General features: G+C 41.3%; 1 protein-coding gene and 1 long non-coding RNA gene across 3 annotated transcripts in view; both read left to right on the forward strand.

The window, feature by feature from the left end:
- The window catches only part of babam2 (BRISC and BRCA1 A complex member 2), a 56,142-nt gene that overhangs the window by 1,239 nt on the left and 34,549 nt on the right, over positions 1 to 20,354 (forward strand). For both annotated transcript variants that reach the window (XM_027001474.2, XM_027001475.2), the window contains exons 3-5: positions 296 to 372; positions 5,805 to 5,899; positions 18,305 to 18,499. In XM_027001474.2, coding sequence (XP_026857275.1) covers positions 296 to 372; positions 5,805 to 5,899; positions 18,305 to 18,499 — 367 coding nt within the window. The remainder of the gene's footprint in view (positions 1 to 295; positions 373 to 5,804; positions 5,900 to 18,304; positions 18,500 to 20,354) is intronic.
- Positions 13,452 to 15,816, forward strand: LOC113572152. Its single transcript, XR_003410075.2, has 2 exons — positions 13,452 to 13,573; positions 14,880 to 15,816. It is a non-coding gene; the product is annotated as an uncharacterized LOC113572152 (long non-coding RNA).

The raw sequence follows: 20,354 nt of genomic DNA on the forward strand, positions 1-20,354 counted from the left end.
ATGGTTAGATAATATCCATTTTGCTCTGGTACAGAGATTAGAAACCTGATCAGTGTTGACTAGTGTAGTGGGTTGCTGACTAACTGCATGCCAACTGATTGCACACTAATTGTGCACTAGAGTAGCTAATAGTGATCAATAAGTGTCAGCAGAAGGTAGTTGTTTCTAATAGAGTAGACTGTGAGTATATAAATTGAGTAATGGTGGTCTTTGTGAATCATAATGCAGTATGAAGGCATGGAGGAGTCAAAACAATTTTGCAGTCCTCTCTACTGCTTTCTCTCTTTCTTTCCAGATGCACATCTCTGACACCTGGACCCTGTTGTGACAGATTTAAATTGCACATCCCTTATGCTGGAGAGACTCTTAAATGTAAGTTGTAGACTAACTGAAGCACTCCTCTAACAGGATATTAACAGTGCAAAGTGTAAAACCAATATATAAATGTGTACCTTCCCACAGCTGGTAAAACTGGAAAGTTCACAAACTATAGTTCCTGTAATATATAGATCTAGCCCTGAAATAAGATAAAAGCTGACATTAGATAATATGTGCCTTTATTCAAAATTTTCCAAAAAGAAAGCAGATATATTATAATTGCTAAAATGTACAGTATTTATTCTTTTGAAATTAATATTGGGAATCATCATTAGCAGCTGTTTATGATAGAAATGAGAGGGTCATTTCTTGGAAGATGCCAAATATCTGCAGGAATGTATTGGATCTTTAATTCATAGTATTAAATGTTTGGTTAACTTTACTGCATTTTTCATTGTAAGCAATATACTAACAAAAGCATGTTCATTATTATAATCTAAAATGTATGCAGTTAGCTACGATATATTCATTTTGCACAGGACTGATGAGTGAATTTAATTGTGCCGTGCGAAGTTTAACAGTGTGTAGGGTAGCCTACAGAATGGTAGCCATAATCGGATAAGATCACTAGTATTACTTATACATACACCACACTTCTCATGCCTCTGTGATAACTTTCCAATTCTTGTAACCTATTTTATACTAAGCATAAGTATTTTTCTTATTATCTGGAGATTTAAAAATGTTTCTGCACAGCCTAATTGACACAGATTGCTGTATGAATTTGACACACAGCAAACTAAGTCAGCTGTAAATTATTTGTTTTATTTTTTCCATATGTTAACACTAACAGCTCTAAACGCTTGTGCTAATGCAACATATTTTCATTTTTCATGATTCAAATTCTGAATTTGGATTTGAACGCTAATGTAAATGAACAGATCTCCTTTGGACTGTGTACGCCAGTCCTGAATGTGGTTGTTGACCACTGCACCATCCCTCTTTACTCAGCCACAGCAAAGCTGTCTCGCATAGCCCACATGTGGTCTCCACTTCCAGTCATTTAGCAGAGCAGTGCAGGGAAGAACACGATGGTGTTCCAAATGCTTCCCAATGATGGTCTATTATATTGGCTTTACTCATGTCACTAACTTAAGTGCAATAAGCACATTTTCCTTTGATTTAAATATATGCCTTTGAGAATATGTGAGAGGGTTTGTCTGTGATGCTTCCAAGTACCACAATTCAGCAAAAAGCTATTTAATGTTACCAAATGGGGTTTGATAGTAATTATAACTCAGCGGTGATCTTAATTGAGTGTTCCGATAATAGGTGTGAGTCATGAGGCACTCAAGTAGCAGTCCTTCTGGCAGGCTTGTGCACTTTGAGGCTGACTTGTTCATAGAACTCAGCAGGGATCTGATACAGAGGTCTGTAGGTAGATCTGAAATGACCAAAACCAATGCAGTTCTGCAACCACCAGTTCGAGGATGCGTCACTGCAAGTATTGCTTTGTGCTAGCAAATTATTGCAAGCAGAGGTCAGACTGAATAGCTTCGTGTTTGTATTTTTGACAGAGAGGTACCCTAATAGCCTACAGCCTTACCAAGTTCCAGTGTAAATTCCTATGAGGCGAGGGGAAAAAAGACATCTAATGAGTTTTATTGATGCTTTTATAATGTATCGTCTTTTGCAGTACTTACTTAGTCATGTGTTGGAAATTTGCACCATCTGATGCATTCCTGCTTTTTCATGATGACAGTTGGCAAAGTCTTTCTTTAATTATCTGTATTGTCTTAAATGCTCTTATGGTCGCCAGTAAGCAACTGAATTCAATGTGGTAATGGTTTCCTGGTTTTGATTTCACAACCAGTGGTTGACAACTCCTAGATGAGTCACGCCTATTTCATCACTCATAGCATTTCTCAGGTTCTTGACATGCTTGAACCTTACACATAATACAATATACTGAATTGTGTTTTTTCTTCCAGAATCTCTCCTATAAATGCGTTCTCTGCCTAATTCATGGGCATTATTTAATTTGTGGGTTCTACCTGGTTTAATATCGAAAATGGATATTTTTGCACTTCTCGAAATATTACTAATTACTAAATATTATATGGTCTTTATTATTTTATTTTAGTTTTCTACTTTATTTTATTTTAAAAGCTCATATCCTAATGTGCTGCAGCTGTGCTAACCTGTAATAGATAGATGAAAAGCTGTGGAAGCTGTATTAGTAGAATGTTGTTGATGATGACACTCTGTTTTATAAGTGTGCCGCTCTCTTGGCCCTTCCTTTTGGAGGAAATTGGCCTGTTTGCTTTGGGCTGGGAATGCTCTGGCAGCTGTGTGAGCCATTCGCTGCTTGCACACAACTGAGTGGTGCTTGGAGGAGCACCCAGTGCTTCTGGTTTTGCTTCAGCTGGGGCAATATTTCTCGAGCACCCACTTTGACTAAGTCCCCAAATGCTCACCACCCTGGAGGTTGCAGTTGGGAAAAGTCTGTTTCTCTTTTTTCGAAGTGAAGTGATGGATTTGTGACAAACATTAATTTGGTAATGTCCTCACTCCATGTGTGGAAAACTACTGCCTTATGGTTCATTTGTCTGTCATTCTTTGTCTGGGGAGAACAACAAGTCCCAATCAAAAAACCCAGCAACAACAGGGCTTCAAGAGCAAGGTGACAGTAAATTGAAATATGGCAATTAGGGACACCCATCTTGTTCGCAAAATAGTTCAGTCAGAGGTCTGAGCTAGACTAAACTAGATTATAAGACAGATGTTTTTATCATAACAATATTCTTGTGATTTTCCATTACTTGTCAGTGTTTTGACTTCCCAGTGCCTTTAAGGAGCCATAAAGTTAGATGTTCCATGAATTTCATTTGAGTTTGAAGCTCACCTTCTTTTAACTGTTTTGAATATGGTGATGTGGAAGTCAACAGAGTGTTATTATGAGTGTTATTATGTTATATAATATATAATTGCTGTTTGTAACACAATTATAATGGAGAAGTAGGCTATAAAAATCCCTTAACCACATCACCTTTTCTCTGTGACAAACTCTGGGATTTAGGGGGCTCAAATATCACTTGGATTATTGCATTGATTACCAGTCCTAAATAAACACTATCCTGTTTTCTACTGACTGTTGTTAACTTTAGGTGTACTTTCTTCTAGTACCTATATCTCTGTGAGAGATGCATTGGCATCTCTGTGCCTCATGAGAGAACCCCTGATTTCTTACATCAGGCCCCGTTTTCCTGAGGCAGTGCATAGCAGTCTACATCAGTCCCTGCTACATGTCACCAAGTCCATGCAGTCTTTGTTCAGTTTTTGTGCAGGCGCATGCATTCGTGTCATGTGCAAAAGGGTTGGGTGAAGTGGAATGTCAACAGGAAGTGTGGTGGTAAATGGATATCTTCTCAGCCAATCGTATTACTCATACGTTTAAACAGCTGTGCCAAGTGCAGTGGCTCAACATATAAATGGATCACTTGTGGCAGTGCCAAGAGTGTTTTCCGGCAGAGGAGACTAAGGTACTTGTGCATGAGATACATGACCGACATGGACAAATATGTGAGCAACATTATTGAACGGCAGTAATGTATTCTGTTACTCTGTTAAACCACAGCAAATTAGGTGGAGACAGACCATTCACCACAAATTAGTAGTCAAAATTGAGTGTGAATAATGTGATAAAAACAGATATATCAAGACTGTCTTATTTTGTGCAGCTCTAATGCTTTAAATGGTCATGGAAATGATTAGCAATGACATTATTCCATGACCCAGTCTAATTGCCTCGTATTTCCAGAACATGTTTTTGTTTTCATCGAACACTGGTAGAATTATCAAATTATAAAAAAAGACCAAATTATCTGCACTGGGTTTAGACATGGCAATGAAATTAGACATTAGAATTGGAGTTCTTGTCAAAGTGACTTTACAAAACATCAGTGCCACATCTTTTTATTTTTTTCCAAAACTTTTTTCTCTGTTTTCTTTTTTGTTTTGTTTTTTAAATAAATTATCAAAACCTATGCTGTGAGGGCATAGAAGTACCAGTACTACTATTTGCTCTAATAAAAATGAAGCCCATGAAGCATGTCAGGCTTTTCTTATGTTTTCCCTCACTGAAAGCTCTGTTCTTCTTGGTCTTTGGTAAGCTCTCTTGTCCTGATAACTTAGTTAGCTGCAATAACTGCATCATTTCCAATAGCCTCAGTTATGATTCCTGTCTAAATACCCAGCACATCCAGACCTTTCAGTTTATCCAGTGACTGGACCAATCGCTTATGTCTCACACGCTGTTATAAGAAATAATCTCCAGTCTGTAGTGTACGCTGAACATATGCTCAATTTATGGGGATGTCTATAATGTTGTTCATTGTTTTTGTTACTCCTCTAACATCAATGAGGATAGTAATAATCCCCAAACCCTTTTTACAACCTTGCACACACAATTCCAACACCTGCCTCTTCTGCTACTAGCTTGGTGGAGCAGTGTCAGGCCTATCTAACACTTCTTTAAAGATAAAGTCAGTATGATTTACCTCTTAACTAATCGCAAAAATCAGCATGCTCCTGCCTCCACCTGCTTGCTCAGTGCATGTGTGTAAGACGCAACATCTATCTTCCATCTGATAATACATCTAGATAAGTGCAGGCCAAACTCCTGTTTTTAATGAAGATGTTGACAAGGGTGGTTGTTGCATAACTGCAAGCTTTTCTATGTAAACATATCCAACATGAGCATTTCAAATCTGGTTTCCTTGAATGGCGCAGTTCAAAAATAGGATTTTTTTTAGTTATTAATGGCTTTCTTCCTCCAACTTAGTACAGCATTTAATGCTGTCTGCGTACTTCAGTGCCACACTTCAACCTTTGCTTAATTCGCATCATGCCTCACCAATGGACAGCGTTTTTATTACAACTAAAAACCTACTAATATCCTACTCTGCCTTTTCCTTTTATTCAGGGAGTGCTTAGGTGTCAGTTCTTGGGTTCCTCTATTTTATAATATACTTATTAACTTGTTGCCAAGTTTTCATCATTTGTTGTCCTCTTTCCATGGTCTCAGTTTTCATTGTTTGTTATTACTACACAACCACTGATTTGCCATCTCCCTCCATAACAACATGTTTCAGTGACCTAAATACTAGACAAATACTCATGCTAACTATTGACAAGACTGTTGTCTAATTAGTTGCCCTCAAATCTAGGTTTTTCAAGATATCAAGTGTTGATGGCATGAATTAAATGCTTTGCTTGTTCATTGTATTTGTGTATCCTTTGAATTGCTCAAGAAAAGTTAGTATTTGTAATTTTATATGGTAGGTAGTGTATTCCAAAGAATAACATTGTAAATGTTATAGAGTAGCTGCTCTCAGGCTTGGTATTCCCAGTGTAGTAGTGTCTTTATGCTTAAATCAAGTTGATATAAGTGTGATTAACAGCTTATCTGTGATTGGCTATGCCAGGGGACATCATCTTTAATGCCAGAGACCCTGAGCTGCCTCCTGACTTCATTTTTGGGGAGGATGCAGAGTTTCTGCCAGAGCCATCTGAACTGCCGGTAAGTCCTTCTCAATGAAATGCTACTACAAGCTTTATATGTAGTAGCATATATGTTATATGTATAACTATGAGCTTTATAGGAATGTTTCTAACACCATTCTATGTAGTAGTAGCATGTACTGTTGTAGTACATAGCATTTATTCTGGTAATATAAAGTGGTTAGGTACATGAGGTTGCAGTGCAATCTATCTAACATATTGAATATTTTTGAGAAGGGCTGGTCACTGGTGGATTTGGGTAGGAATTTGGTTGCTGAAATTGATCGCCAAACCTAGTTAAAACTTCCACTAATTACATCCTGAAAAATGTTAGTGACAGAGGATGACTATCCTAATAACTTTTAATTGGTTTAAATAAATCTTATTCACTTTGAGAAAAACTGGCTTCTTGTCCATTCTTGGTCTTGTATGTGTGTAAAATGTAGATTGTGTTATACAGAGGGACAAAAACCATTAAAAAATAACTTAAATTTTAACATTAACTGGAAAAGCGTGCTCACTAAATGCAGCCTTTAAGACAAGCTCAACTTTCAGTGAAAGAGCATGAAGTACAAGGCAACAGAACAATGGTGCTACCATGATTTAATACCTTTGAAGCACTAAAGGAACAGAAACATAAGTTGTTTTGACTTCCTCTTAAGTGGCTTGTTAATTCAGATGGCTGGTATTGATATGGCTGGCTGAGCCAGCAGCAGTATTTGACCCAGAAGCCATCTTGTTTTTTGAGACCAAGCTGGCAAATTACATAAGAACTGCAGGCTTGCATAGAGAGCCCACTGTCTGCAGGAATCAGCACTGATGGTAATGCTTGCTGATGGCGAGCTGAACACCAGTACTGTTGCGAAATGGGATGTTTTCCTTTTTTCCCCCTGCTGATTAAGCATTTTGCTGTCATATTTACATTTTTGTGAACATATTTACAAAGCCACCGTCATGCTCATCTTCCCACAATCCTGCATGTTTTGCAATTGTTTGTAATGGCTCAGATTTGCAGGCAAACCACAGGAAGAGCCTACCACTCTGCTAGTCTCAGGTGTACCTGGGAAATTTCACAGTTGCGCACTATTCCAAGACCATGCCTTGAGCCAAAAAAAGTTTTGCTCATGGAAAATGTGAGACTCTGGGGGGGGGGGGAGAAGGCATTGTGCGTGTGCAGCCCTTTTCTATCAATGAGAAGTCCACATTAGGAAGAATGGTTGTCAGACCAGATCTAAATTCAGCTTGTCTGGACAGTTTAGTACTCAGATTAGTAAAATTTTATTATGGATTTTAGCTTCTGGTGTTCAAAAATACATCCTGCGCCAAACTATTTATTGTGCTGAGAAACATTTGGAAAAATCGCACCACTGACATTAACCTTTTTTTTGCTGCTGCAAAAATGCATTTTTTAGTTATTTTTGAAAACTGGAGGCAAACAGCAAGCTCTTTGCAACATTTCTGTGTTTACACTATTAAATTCGATATGACTGACAACATGGACACAACAAACATTGTGTACAGAATAATTCCAGAAAGACCGATTGAAACTACGCCCCACAAACCCGGTGGCCATCCGAGGAGCTAGGTGAGTTCACATGTCTACGGCGCTATTTTTGTGACGGTGGTTTAAAATTCCCCCGTTGTCAATGTCTTGGAGACGATGACTGTTGCTCACCGTCTCCTGACTTCAGCTGGAAGAAAAGGGGGAAACACCTCTATGCTGCCAGAGTTTGGCAGCTGCCATGGGTTTACTTTGTCCTTCAGCTACATGCTTCTATTATAGATTTGGGAGCGGGAGAGTTTCTCCTTCTTTCACTGCCTCTTCCCCAACCTGCTTCTGCTCATCTTCCAGCTCATTGGCAGTCCTGTTTACTGGACTTTAGGTGGTGCTTTCAGTGCCTTCTTGCTTTGCTTCCTTGTCCATTCTTTTGCCAGATGTTATTCTCATGGGAGCAGTGATCTTATTGAGTGTTCAATAGTAACCAGAAATGAATGTGTTCACCTGGTTTAACTTAGCTTGTCTGATGATGTTTCTCTCAGAGATAGATGGTGTGGGATAGCATCGGCAGCCAGCAGGATATCCAACTATAGCCATTTGCCATATGCATGTTTTATTCTTTTACAGAGAAGGGAATTAGCATGATCTTTCTGTTGGATTTGCCGGGGTTTTTTTTTTTTTTTTTTTTTTAGTGTTACAGCACAACAACACAATCATTAGAATTTGTTTTATTAGCTTATCTCTAGCTGGGGAAGTGAAACAGGCAGCAGTGGCTTTGTTTAAGCAGATTTACACTCAGATTTACCCAGTGCGTGGAACATGGCACTGGGATTCTTCTGCAGCTCGAGGCTTGTTTTCCACCTGAAGCAACAAACACTGGGCCTTTCTCACATTGCTCGGTGGAATTCTGACGTCTCAGTAAAATGCTTGTCCTGCTCACAGACTGCCCTGCATATTATTAGCTGGTAACCTCCATGCTGTTTCCTTGGCCCAAGCCGTGGAATAAACCTGGAGCCAGCACATCCACCGCCTGCAGGTTTTGCTGAGGAATATTTGAATAGTGTGTCCAAACTCTCCAAATTCCTTCCTTGTGTAACTAAGCAGTAGTTGTATTCCGGTGCAAGCGACTTTACTGTTATGTATTTTATATTCACACGCAGCTGCAATGCAGGTGTGGGCAAATCAGCTGGAAACAAAAGGCCCGCTTGCTGACGCACCCCTTAACTGTGAACCAAACTTTGTCCAGTCAGAAATGAAAATCATCATCATTATGTTTGATAGCCTCCCTGTTAAAAGCATGAGACAAAAGAGAAATCAGGCTTGTAGTCAGCAACAAGTTGTGTGTTGTGGTCAGCCAAAGGGAAGGTCACCATCATCACCCTCCATTTTCAGCACATGCTCTCGGGTATAGCATCATCTCAATGTTTACCACAGGCCTTAACTCACCACCCCACCACTGTAGTGCTTCTTTGTTTAACTGACTACATGCTGATAAGCAAGTGGTGAACACAAAAAGGCCACATGGTCCACTACATTCACACCAGTCTCCTCCTCCTGTATAGGGTTTTCCTATGCCAGTGAAACAGAATTGTTTGCTCCCAGCTTGAGGTGTTGCTGATCAACTACAGGCTTAAGATAGTAGTCTGTGTCAGTAGTTCTTAGTGATATGTTTAAAACACCTGTCATGGTGTTTTAATATTTTAATGTTGAAGCTGGAAGTACATTTTCTTCTTTCTCCACATTCAAAAACATTTAATTGGCTGAAATAAGATGTAGCTTCTAGTAACATTGTAACAATCTATATAAATAATGCCTAATAACTATGTAACATTCTATACTATTATAAAGTACTATTGCCTTTTTGAAATACTTTGTAGCTTTATAAACTGAAGTTCTAATTGACCTACTTTTAAAAATCCCTTTGATTCATGGAGCTAAAGCCAGGTCAACCTTACTTGTGGTTAGATGCTTTACTCTCTAACCTTGTTTATTTTGTGGCTGTCTGAGCTGGAAACTCGCTCATTGTGAATATTTAAGGTACAAGAAGGTTATAATTAAGTGCCATTTTGTGCCATTTTTTCCCTTTGCGAAGTCATCAAGTGCCAATTAGCACCTACGGTTCAGTTCTTGGTTACGTAATATCTGACGCACCATTAATCTCAGCAAATTTTGTTTCATTATGTCGTTGTACGTATATGTGTTTGGTTTGGTTTCTCACATTGGTTTTGATGAATTAAGATTTTCACATAGTATCTCATCCTGTTCCTTACAGTTGTCAAAGAGTTATGTGGCCATGATTTCATCTATCAGCAGACCGCAAACTTGGCTTTACTGCTGAGGTTTGACTCTCTCTTCTTGGAGCTTTGCATGTCTAAAGGAAAACAGAGTGATGCAGGGATGGAGATACAATTACCTTTGAACTAAAACTGCTGTCTTCCATCTTACACATGCTCTCCAATGAGTGATTTCAGTTTAATTGTTAAAGGGCAGTGAAACCGCTGCAGTGATGCAGTCCAAGAGCTCCATTTTGATTTTAATTGGTGCTTTTATAGCTACTAAACAAAGAGTAGTTTACTGTGGGAACATAACATTGGTTCTGGTTGGAATATGTGACTTTATAGCCATGGAAACATGAGAGGCAAGATCAAAGGCAATGTGTCTTACTGCTGGGTTTTTAACTAAACTCGTAGTCTAACCAGAACTATATTGCCTCCTGTTCTAATACCTTGTTTAGGCTTAAATTAATGATCCGTGCTACATGCCCTGTCTTTCTCAGCTGTCTGCCACAATGCTGAGTTACCGTGTTTCCATTTTAACTGTGGGCAGTATATAGTACTTTTTGTTAAATAATATTTCAAATGCATGAAAATATTTAAAAACTTTTTTGTTAGCTATTAAGCTTTTTAAAAAGCTGTTAAGCAGTAATGAGTTTGATCTGTAGGTAGAATCAAAAGACATTAAATCATGAATTCTTTTTTTCATGTTCTTTTATTGCCAGTCTGTATAAAGCTTGTTTTGTAGGAAATAGTGGGCTTAAGACCTGAACTGCCTACATCTGCATGCATCCCATGATATCAGCCACATTTTTTCAAAACCTCTTCACAGCCTTTTATTATTGGACATATTTATTAGGTATTATTTAGTTACAACAATTAATATTTCTAGCAATATGAGGAAAATAATGATGTGGCAGACAAAGTTAGTGACCCATTCAGGCTTACAGTGAAAGGATGTTATATCACTCTTGCAGATATTGAGCCTTGTGTTAGGCATTCAATCCCCTCTTCCTCACCTCTCAGTTCACAGTTTCCCATCAGTCTGCACCATGGGGCCTCTCATTAGTGTACGGGAATAGGGTAAGAGCTCCGTGGGCATACTTCTGGCAGCCTGCACTCCTCGTTTTGTTTTTACAACCCACTCGACCCTGGTAGGAGGGATGGTGGCTTGACAATGGAGAGGCTGAGGGGACAGGAGCACTTCCAGGAAGACCCACTGGGAATCTGCTGAAAGGTTTTGGGGAGCAACTAGAGGAAAGTAACAGGCTGCTCAGTCTTTGACAAGCGTGCAACAGGTCATCTCTTTTCTCACCATATAAAGGATTAATGGGACAATATAGTGTTTTACTGCTAAGGTTGTTTGGCGTTCGGACTTGCTATGACTGGAAGTAGGGGCTGATGAAGCATGCATATGTTGTTGCTTTACAAGCGAGATGGGAATTGGATAGTACAGCAGGTTTGGCACACTTTCTAGCTACACGCACATGCACATTCGCACACACTTCCCTGTATCTCTTAACGATTACCTATTGTAAACCTTAAATCATCTCTTTGGGAGTTTCCCACTATTTTGCAGTGCCCTGCCCTTGGTCTATTTTCCAGGACAGTCTGTTCTGGTCTCGTTGGCGTGCAGCGTGGTTCGCTGTTTCAGGAACCTGCTTGGAAACTGGGGCAATACATGGTTGGTTTGGTGATCATAAAGGACTCCCGCCCTTCATTCCGTCTGCAAGTAGCTGAAGTCTTAAGAGTACTCTGGGAAATCCCCTCCGCTTGGCTCATGTTTGAACACAGCCAGCCAGAGAAGTGGAGGTGACATTGGGCCCGTTCTCTGCCTTTAAGTCTATAATAATCCCCAGCATCTGTCACCGGCGGACTGTTTTGAAATGGAGTCGGCATAGCAAATGAGGAGGGGCTGGGCTGATGTCAGCTGAAGAGCAGATTTTTGAGAGTTGTCTTGGCAGTCTAACGTGCAGCACCAAGGCACCAGTGTGTATATGGAGATCGATGGAGCCCAGTGTTCGCTCCACATCCTTGAGTGGGCAGACATGAGCAGGCCTTTGCGCCAGCTGTATCCTAAAGCTGTCACTTGTGTTTAGAAACTGCAACTGCAAGAAGTAACAGTTAGAAATTAGACTCACAGCATCAAGTGAAATCCTTTGTTTCTTCCGAGTTCAGCATCTAAGCAAAAGCGAATAAAAGGAATTTTGTAATATACCCTGGCCAACTCTGTTGCAATCATGCAGGCCTTTCAGTATGGTCTGCATTAATATGTGCGGGAAAAACAAACAAAAAAACAAAAAACCCTTCACTGTGGGAGAGATAAAGCCCGGAAAGCTGAATGGTGCCTGAAGTTGCTTTGGCAGCGTTTTTCCACTCCTCCCTTGCAAAGAGGCAGCACCTTGCATCTCGTAAAAGGGCAGAACAATGAAGCCCAGAGTGAGCATACGAAGAGCGCGGCCAGCCTGGACACGCTTGCCTCCAGGCTACTTCCCCTTCCTTCCTTTACCGCGGACTTATGACCCTCTGCCATTACTGCAGTCGTTATCTGCAGAGCCCACTAACAGACAGGGGAGTGCTCTCAGACCTTTGTTTGGCCAGCCCTGATACCGTAGCAATGATGGCCACTCTAGGAGGGAGCACAGCTCTACCTTTCAGCAGATGGGTGCATACTCCCTTTTCCCTTCTCAGTCTGAGAACTGAAGGTCATGTGAGGTAGTGTGGATTTTGAGTGTTCTCTTTTTAGCTAGTTATTTAGCTAAGCTAGTAGTGTAGTTTTACTGTGTGTGTCTGTGTCTGTGTGTGTGTGTCTGTGTGTGTGTGTGTGTCTGTGTAACTGTAATTTGATTTGATGTTCTATGGTTCATGAGAAGGGAATGTTGTGGACTTCCTAAGTTGAGTTTTGATTTGCCATTTGGCAATCTCTAGGCGAGAAACAAAACACTTGCCCACACTGGAATTAAAATGTGTCAGATTTTTTTAAAACTTCCGGATTTTTTTTAATTTTTTTTTGTTTTGTTTTGGGTTTTTTTTGTTTTGTTTTTTTAAAGTTTCAATAAAGTGATTTACTGAAACTGGCTTTCAATGTCTCTCAAATCACTGAAAGGATGAAACCAATATATATCATGTCTTACATAATTATCTCTGAATTTTAGACAGCAGCTGTTCACATAGTTTCATCGAGGCAAATTAGATTCAGTATGAATTAGATACTTAACAAGATACCACAGGTTGTCTTAAGTAGGGTTTTTATGTCCTTCTAGCTACTAGTGTCCAAATAGACTCATCTGGAAAAAGTAATATTGAGGTTAAATTGTGCAGTAGAAACCACAAATGTAAAAATGACTGTTTGCCAAATAAGTGCCGGTGCAGCAAGTACATTTTTATTGCCTAATTTTCTAAACGCTTTATTCCTTTGCTGCCAATTTTGAGGCTAAAATGGACTGCTAGGCTGAATTTATTCCTCTGCATAGTAATTTGGACAGTGCTAACTACATTTCATTTCATCACTGTAGTTTTATTTAGGTCTTGCCCTTAGTGGAATGAAAATTAATTTAACCTGTATATTTCATGTTGAGGACTGGGGCTTTTACTCTTATCGCGTCCATTTTCACATCCGGTGCTGCCGGTGCCAGAATTTCTCCCCAACTGGTGCCGATCATTATACATTTATTTTACAGTGTTGTTATATATTTATTTTGACGGCGTACCAGCTGTTCACGGAATATGTACTTCACCGGGCAGCTCCGGGAGCGGTCCCAGCCGCCGGCCACCCCACGCCGCGTAGGAGTGTGCACGGGGTGTTCCCTCGCGAGCTGCGGCTGGGCCTGGGGGCGTCATGCCCACGGCACATCTGTCCACACCGCCAGGTTGCCAGATCAGCGCTCGACCATGGGCACATTGCATTTCCCAGCTTTCCCAGGTGACCGCAGCCTCATGTCTTGTTTGTTATAAATTGATAGTGATTATGTTGCAGGCACAGGCTCCACAGTACAGGATGGCACCACGTCCCTGTTGCCGGGAGTAAGTTTAGCTTTTACCATTAGCAATGGCAGAGGCCACAAATGAAAGGCCATTGTTTCATGTTTTACTTCTAACCACAGCAATGTTACCAGGGGAAGGAGAACCTTTTGAGTTCTATATGAATTTTTTAAATCTTGGTTAATACTCAGTACACTTCCAAACCTTTTCAATTTGCAGAGAAGATTACAAAGATTAAAGATTAAGATTAATACAACATATACAGCTGTGAAGGCTACATTTAGCCCATAAATCATATAAGAATCTGTCATTCATGACATTGACTAGTCTTGATAGGTTCTTTTGTTGTCTTTTATTTTAAACAAGCAAGAGTCTTGTCAACACTATAAATAGTACATTGTTGGGAATAATATGAGAAAGCTGTGTGTGTGTCTCTGAATGTCTGTTTGTGTGTCGGTCTGTCTGTGTCTGCCGTTCTGTGTCTGTGTGTGCACATGTACATGTTCACGTATTTCTGTGGTGAAAGATGGCTTTGTCCCTCCAGAATAAGAATTAGTTTCCAGGCAGACAGGATTTTCTGAGTGAGTCAGAAAGACTGTAACTATTGCATCACCATACCTGTGGAAATCTTTGTTTTATTGTTCTTGGTTGTAGCCTTAACACAACTGTCACACTGTTGCTGCTGTTGTGGGCTAAAGGTCAATTTCTGACCACTGTATGCTATAGCAAACACCAAAGTGTTTGGTTACATTCCTGACAATATATTTTGGTATATTTTCCCCTTCCTGCTTTGTTCCCCTCTCTCTCTCTCTCTCTCTCTCTCTCTCTCTCTCTCTCTCTCTCTCTCTCCTCTCTCTCTCTCTCTCTCCTCTCTCCTCTCTCTCTCTCTCTCTCTCTCTCTCTCCTCTCTCCTCTCTCTCTCTCTCTCTCTCTCTCTCTCTCTCTCCTCTCTCCTCTCTCTCTCTCTCTCTCTCTCTCTCTCCTCTCTCTCTCTCTCTCTCTCCTCTCTCTCTCTCTCTCTCTCTCTCTCTCTCTCTCTCTCCTCTCTCTCTCTCTCTCTCCTCTCTCTCTCTCTCTCTCTCTCTCTCTCCGCTCTCTCTCTCTCTCTCTCTCTCTCTCCCTCCCTCCGTCTCTCTCCTCTCTACTTTTCCCTTTTCCTTCTCTTTCACTCTGTCTCCCTTCTTCAATGTCCATCTTTGTTTTCATTTCTTTGTTTTCTTTTTTCCTTCCCTTTTCCTTGCCCACAGTTTTGCGGGAATCCCGTTATTGCTGGTAACTGTTAACAGGCGAGGGGGATGATGTCATCACTGGCACGAGTGTCCTGCGCTCACCCCAACATCCTGTGCCGGCACAGAGAATGGGCGCAGCCCTCTGGAACACAATGGCCTCTTTCTCCTCCCCAGTATCGATCCACAGAGACGTGTGGCCGGACAGCCAGCCAGCCAGCCAGACAGTCAGAGGTCAGCCGATATGGCCACCCCATTATGCCATGATCAGGGGCAGCTATTTTCAGCCCAGCCGCCGACTGCCCACACACCCACGCTCCTAGTGCCCCCACACTATGCGGTCTCATTAAAGCAATGTGATAATGGGTTTGCCCTTTGACTTAGGCACACAGAGCAGACAAGTTCATAAAGCGGTGACTGATTTCATGTCAGAGCAGGCACTGCCCATAGCATATGCAGAGAGCATACCAAATACCAGACCTCCTGGTCGATGGTTGGGACTGTGGTTGTGTTATCATCTCTCTGCTTGGTGGTGGAGCTGTAGACTGGTCTGGTATTGCACACAGATATTGAATACTTCAGATGCTTGATGTGGCCACAGCTACTTGGGTTCTCCATGAGAGACGTAGGAGAGATGGAGTCCATTTTTGCAGGCACTTAATACAACACTAACAATCTATTTCTGTTAAAGGACCTTTTAATAGAATGCAACTTCCAGGCGAAATGTGGCTTGTTACCAGGAGTCGAGCCACTTGTATCCAGCTAGAAAACATGAACCCTACTCTTTATGCAAACTCTACTCTTCGTGCGAACCCTATTCTTTGTGAACTATACTTTTGATTTAAATCATGCTCTATGTGAACACTAATCTTTGTATAAACCTTACTCTTCATGTGAACTGTTTGTGATTTATACTCTTTATGTGGAAACTACTATTTATATAAAATCCTATATTTTATGTGACTCCTACTCTTTGTGAACCCTACTCTGGTACATTAGTCCTCTGCATGACCTGTAAAGTAGTACAGTAGTAGCATTTTTGACCACAGCTATGTGATGTTAAAGACAAGAAACAGTGTTCAATTGTGAGTAATTTGGCTACAATGATCATCTCGTACTTTAATCCTGGTAATTGCAGACAGCAAGTATGAACGGTGAAATCATGACAGTTTGTAAAGTAAAGCACCGTCCAGGAAACAACTCCTCTTGTGTGGAAACATGAACTTTCTCATGACTGCTCCACCCACGTGGAATCTTGACGAAGTCAATAGGGTAACACTTTTTTTTCTCTCAGGTCTTACCCAGTTGGGATATATCAGGTGAGAGTCATGAATTTGTGAGGTTCCACAATATGTGAGTGGGGTGAAATATGAGCCCTAGAGTCTAGTTATGAGGTTCATTGGAATCCCCACAGAGAAATGCGGAATAAAAGTTGCTCTATTTGTTATTAGATACTTTCCTCTGAATTACCACTTCTCCTAATAATGGAATAATTAGGGTCAGCAAATCTCGATCTACAAACGGGAGTTCTTTTTAAAAGATGAATCCAATTAAAGTATACTCAGGTGTGTGCGTGGATGCGTCTGCTTCCACCAATGTGTGTACACATGTGCCCACAGCTCAGTGAATGCACAGCTCTAGTGGTCTTCTCAGAATTATTTTGATATGAGAGACACTCGGTTTCTGATAATTATGCTGTAACATCTGCTCCTCCATCTCTCTTTGTATTCTTTTCCCTTCCGTCACCATCAACCATCGGGAGACCGTTTTGATTTGATCTGTCAAACTGAGCTCCATGCTCTGGTCTGTGAATTTAATAAGTTACATAATATACAGGCAAACAGCCACGCCCTGTGTCCTCTGTCTACGTTGCTGTGACCCTGCAGGACTTGAGGACAGGGTGAGTCATGAGTCCACTGAAAGTTGGGCTGGAATTGCATTGCTGCCATCTCAAAGTTCTAAACGGCGTGCGACCATCTCACTAAGATACAGCCTGTGCTTGTTCTTTGCCTGGCAATGACACATGGGTTCAATGACACATGCGTTTGTCTTATTCTTTTATAATTTTGACAGGTGAAGATTGTTCACTGACAATCTGCCAAATGCATATTTACTCATTTTACTTAGGCTTTTTAACACCCTTTCAATGCTGTGTTCCGTTTATTTTCTGCTAGTGATCGTCACTGGAATTACACTTGAGGTCTTGTGCACCTCACGCATCAGGGAGTAATCTTCCCCTGGAGAGGCAGAGCACTGGTCGGTAGAATTAGGCCAATGAGGAAGATGGCGGTACACTTTGCGAAAGGTGGTGGTTGGCGTTTTGCCCCTCTGCTATGTAATTTGCATCCCTGCTCACTGCCCTCGTCAGGGCAGCTCATGCAAATTAAGATCACCTATGCAGTTGAGGTCAGCTCATAGGAGGGGGTCCATGGAAACAGGGAAGCGGGCGGTGCCGGTTCACAAGGTTTTCCCGTTCACGCAGCCTCAGGAACACAGCGCAGCGAGCCCCATTACAGGCACCAGACACGCCGAGGCCGCAGCGTCCCACTTACTTAATGCACCCGATTAGATTCGCAGCCCCGTACTGGCAAGTTTGTTTACACACGTCCTGCTCCTAATTGCTCCCGAGTCCTCAAACATCACACCATTGTGTGCTATGCAGAGAACATGGCATGGGCACAAGATTGCAAGCGGCCTTATCTGCAGCTGGGAATGAGGGGTCTTTTCCTCTTTCTCACATACATCTCAGTGGCTGGGGTTTCCTGTTCTTTGCGGCACATTGTTGGAATGCTTTGGCATAATGTGGCCAAATGCCTGGCATCTGGACTGAAGCACAGAGGGTCAGGGGATGAAAGCAGCCCCTCTGTGCCAGGATATCCTGTGGCGCTACCACATTCCCCCTTTCTTGGAAGGGAAGATTGGGCTTTACAGGCTTACCAAGTCACTGTTGATGACTCATGGGTCACCGAACTGTCATCAGATTTATCAGATTGTCTTTACCAGCTGTCTATAGTGCTGTAGGGAAGAAAGTCACTTTCAGCTTGCTCGCTCATATCTCTTTGCCCAAATTCCTATCATTGTGTACTGTGCTCTGTAATGTAAGGTATTGAAAGACTTAAAATACCTTTTATATAAAATTTCTCTTAATGTGGGGGCTTGCAGCTGCCATATTAAATAAACAGGCTGTTTAGGAAGGAATGAGTATGACTACAGCATATACACATGACAACCAGTGTTCCTAATTCTGCACTCAAGCTCTGTTCATGAATAATGTTTTTCACACTTAACAATATTAGCATTCATAAATGTGTTTATGATGGACATGACTGATGTCTGCTTACTTGTCTTGTGAACCTGCTCGGGAAAGCTACTAGTAAAATGCTCTAGTTCATTGCATTGGTGTCCGGGAGGCTAACCGTGTGTCGCGTGTGGTTTCCGATATCTAGCACCTGGCAGCGTGGGACGCCGGTGATCCTGAATGCCTCCTGTGGCTGGTGAAGGAGCTCCTGCAGCAGTACCACCAGTACCAGTGTCAGCGGCTGAGGGACAGCTCGCGCCTGCTCTTCGAGTATGACAGCCTGCTCGAGGACCCCAACTTCGGCCGCAGCATGGAGGTCTATGCCGGCCGCAAGAACAGCTGGGTGAGTGCGCGGAATGCGCTGCAGATGTAACGCTCACTGTGCTGTTTCAGGGCTCATTACATATGGACTAATGCGTACACAAGCGAACCCAGACGTGATGCATTAATGGGTCAAGCACTAGTCAGACTAGATGACAGGAATGAGGAATATGTTATTCTAATGCATTTGCTAAGTTGTCAACTGTGCTGTGATGATTTCCACATCTGTAAATCATAAGATACTATTCAAATGTGTCTTGTTTGACTTTTTAGTCACATTGATGTTGTCACTTCCAGTACCAGTCAAAATGACATGTGCACATGCATATGATGCATGTTATTTTTTTATTTTCTGAAACAAATAACTATGTCTAAGTGTTCTAATTTTTAGTTTTCAAACGAATATTTTAAGCAAGGGGATTTTAGACTGAAAGCTGTTAGCAGGTCGGTGTCTGTCTATATTATAAGCCAGTGGTGGGGAACTTGAATCATGTGATCTCATTTGAGTTGTAAAAAAGTTGTTTACCCATGACATGAGAAAATGAGAGAAAATGAGACTTGACTTTGACTTTGATTTGTGAGTTTATGACTTAATAAACACTCAAATTTCTGTGACTTTATATACTATATAATATATAGTTTCCTCTTTTTTATTTTCCAAAAAGACTGTGTGTTAAACTCTGGCAGGATAAAGCTAGCTGAAAAGTGACTGAAGGTCCAGTGAAGTGGGGTGATTTACAGTAAATTAGTTTTAGCACATGACTGGACCACCACTAGTGTGATCAGTTCAGTACCACAGCTGGTCGCGCTCATCAGATTGTTACTTATTATTATTTTGATGTTGCCAACATACTCATTCTGGCATAATTACCCAAGTTGAGTCCTGACTTGCTCATACGTGGGCTATGACACAACTCGACTTAAATTGCTTGATTCCTTGTCCCATTACTTCACATTTGAGCCTCAAATGTAAAGTGCTGAGACTTATAACTTACTCACACCCCTTTTGAAAGTATTGGTAGCACAAGCACAAGAGTATAACCTGCTGTATCCAAGACCATTAAACTAACCCTCGCTAACGTGTTCAAGTTAAAGGTGACCTTACAATCTGAGAACAGTTTCATTCAAGTTACAAGTCTGCAACAGCTAAATGATACACGAAGTCCAAATGGTTCCATTTTGGCTGTTTGGAGGTGACTTAAAAAATTTGCCAAGGACAAAAATGACAAGCTGAACATATGAGCAGTGGAAGTCACTTTTATGAATTGATCAGTCTTTGTAACGTGCAGAAACAGTGAGCGGAAGGTCCCATCTGTGTCATGGTCCAGTTTTGCCTTGCTTGAACCAGACATGGTGATCTTTAGCAAAGCCATGGCAGTCTTGACCGACATGACGATTACACTGCACTTCATACATGCTAATCATGACCATGGCTAGTTAGTCTTTCATTCTTGAGGAGGATAATGAACCCAAATGCCCCAAAGTCCCGTCTGGCAGCGAAAGAAAATGAAGGACATCTCAAACTAATGGTCCAGCCTGCCTGGTGCTCAGACCTCATGCGCACAGAACCGCACAGGAAAATCAAATCAAAGCAGTCCACATGTGCCCTGCATCCCAGAACTGCTGCAGAGTTGCTGGGAGGACCTGCCAGGTGATTTCCCACTGAAACCATATGCCTCGTTCCTGTGAAGCTGTTATTAAGGCAGTGGGGTGGTTGTTTAGAGGCATCCAAAAATTTGCGGCAGTGTTGTTGAACTTTGACATTCCTTGTGTTTTGTGAGTTGGGTTGCATTTTCATTTTAAAATGTGTGTAAACATTTAAAGCATTACATCAATTATATGAACAAAAAAGCAACATTTCAGGAAAGGTAGTCAGT

Source organism: Electrophorus electricus, chromosome 13 (assembly GCF_013358815.1).
Source record: "Electrophorus electricus isolate fEleEle1 chromosome 13, fEleEle1.pri, whole genome shotgun sequence".
Classification (NCBI taxonomy): Eukaryota; Metazoa; Chordata; class Actinopteri; order Gymnotiformes; family Gymnotidae; genus Electrophorus; species Electrophorus electricus.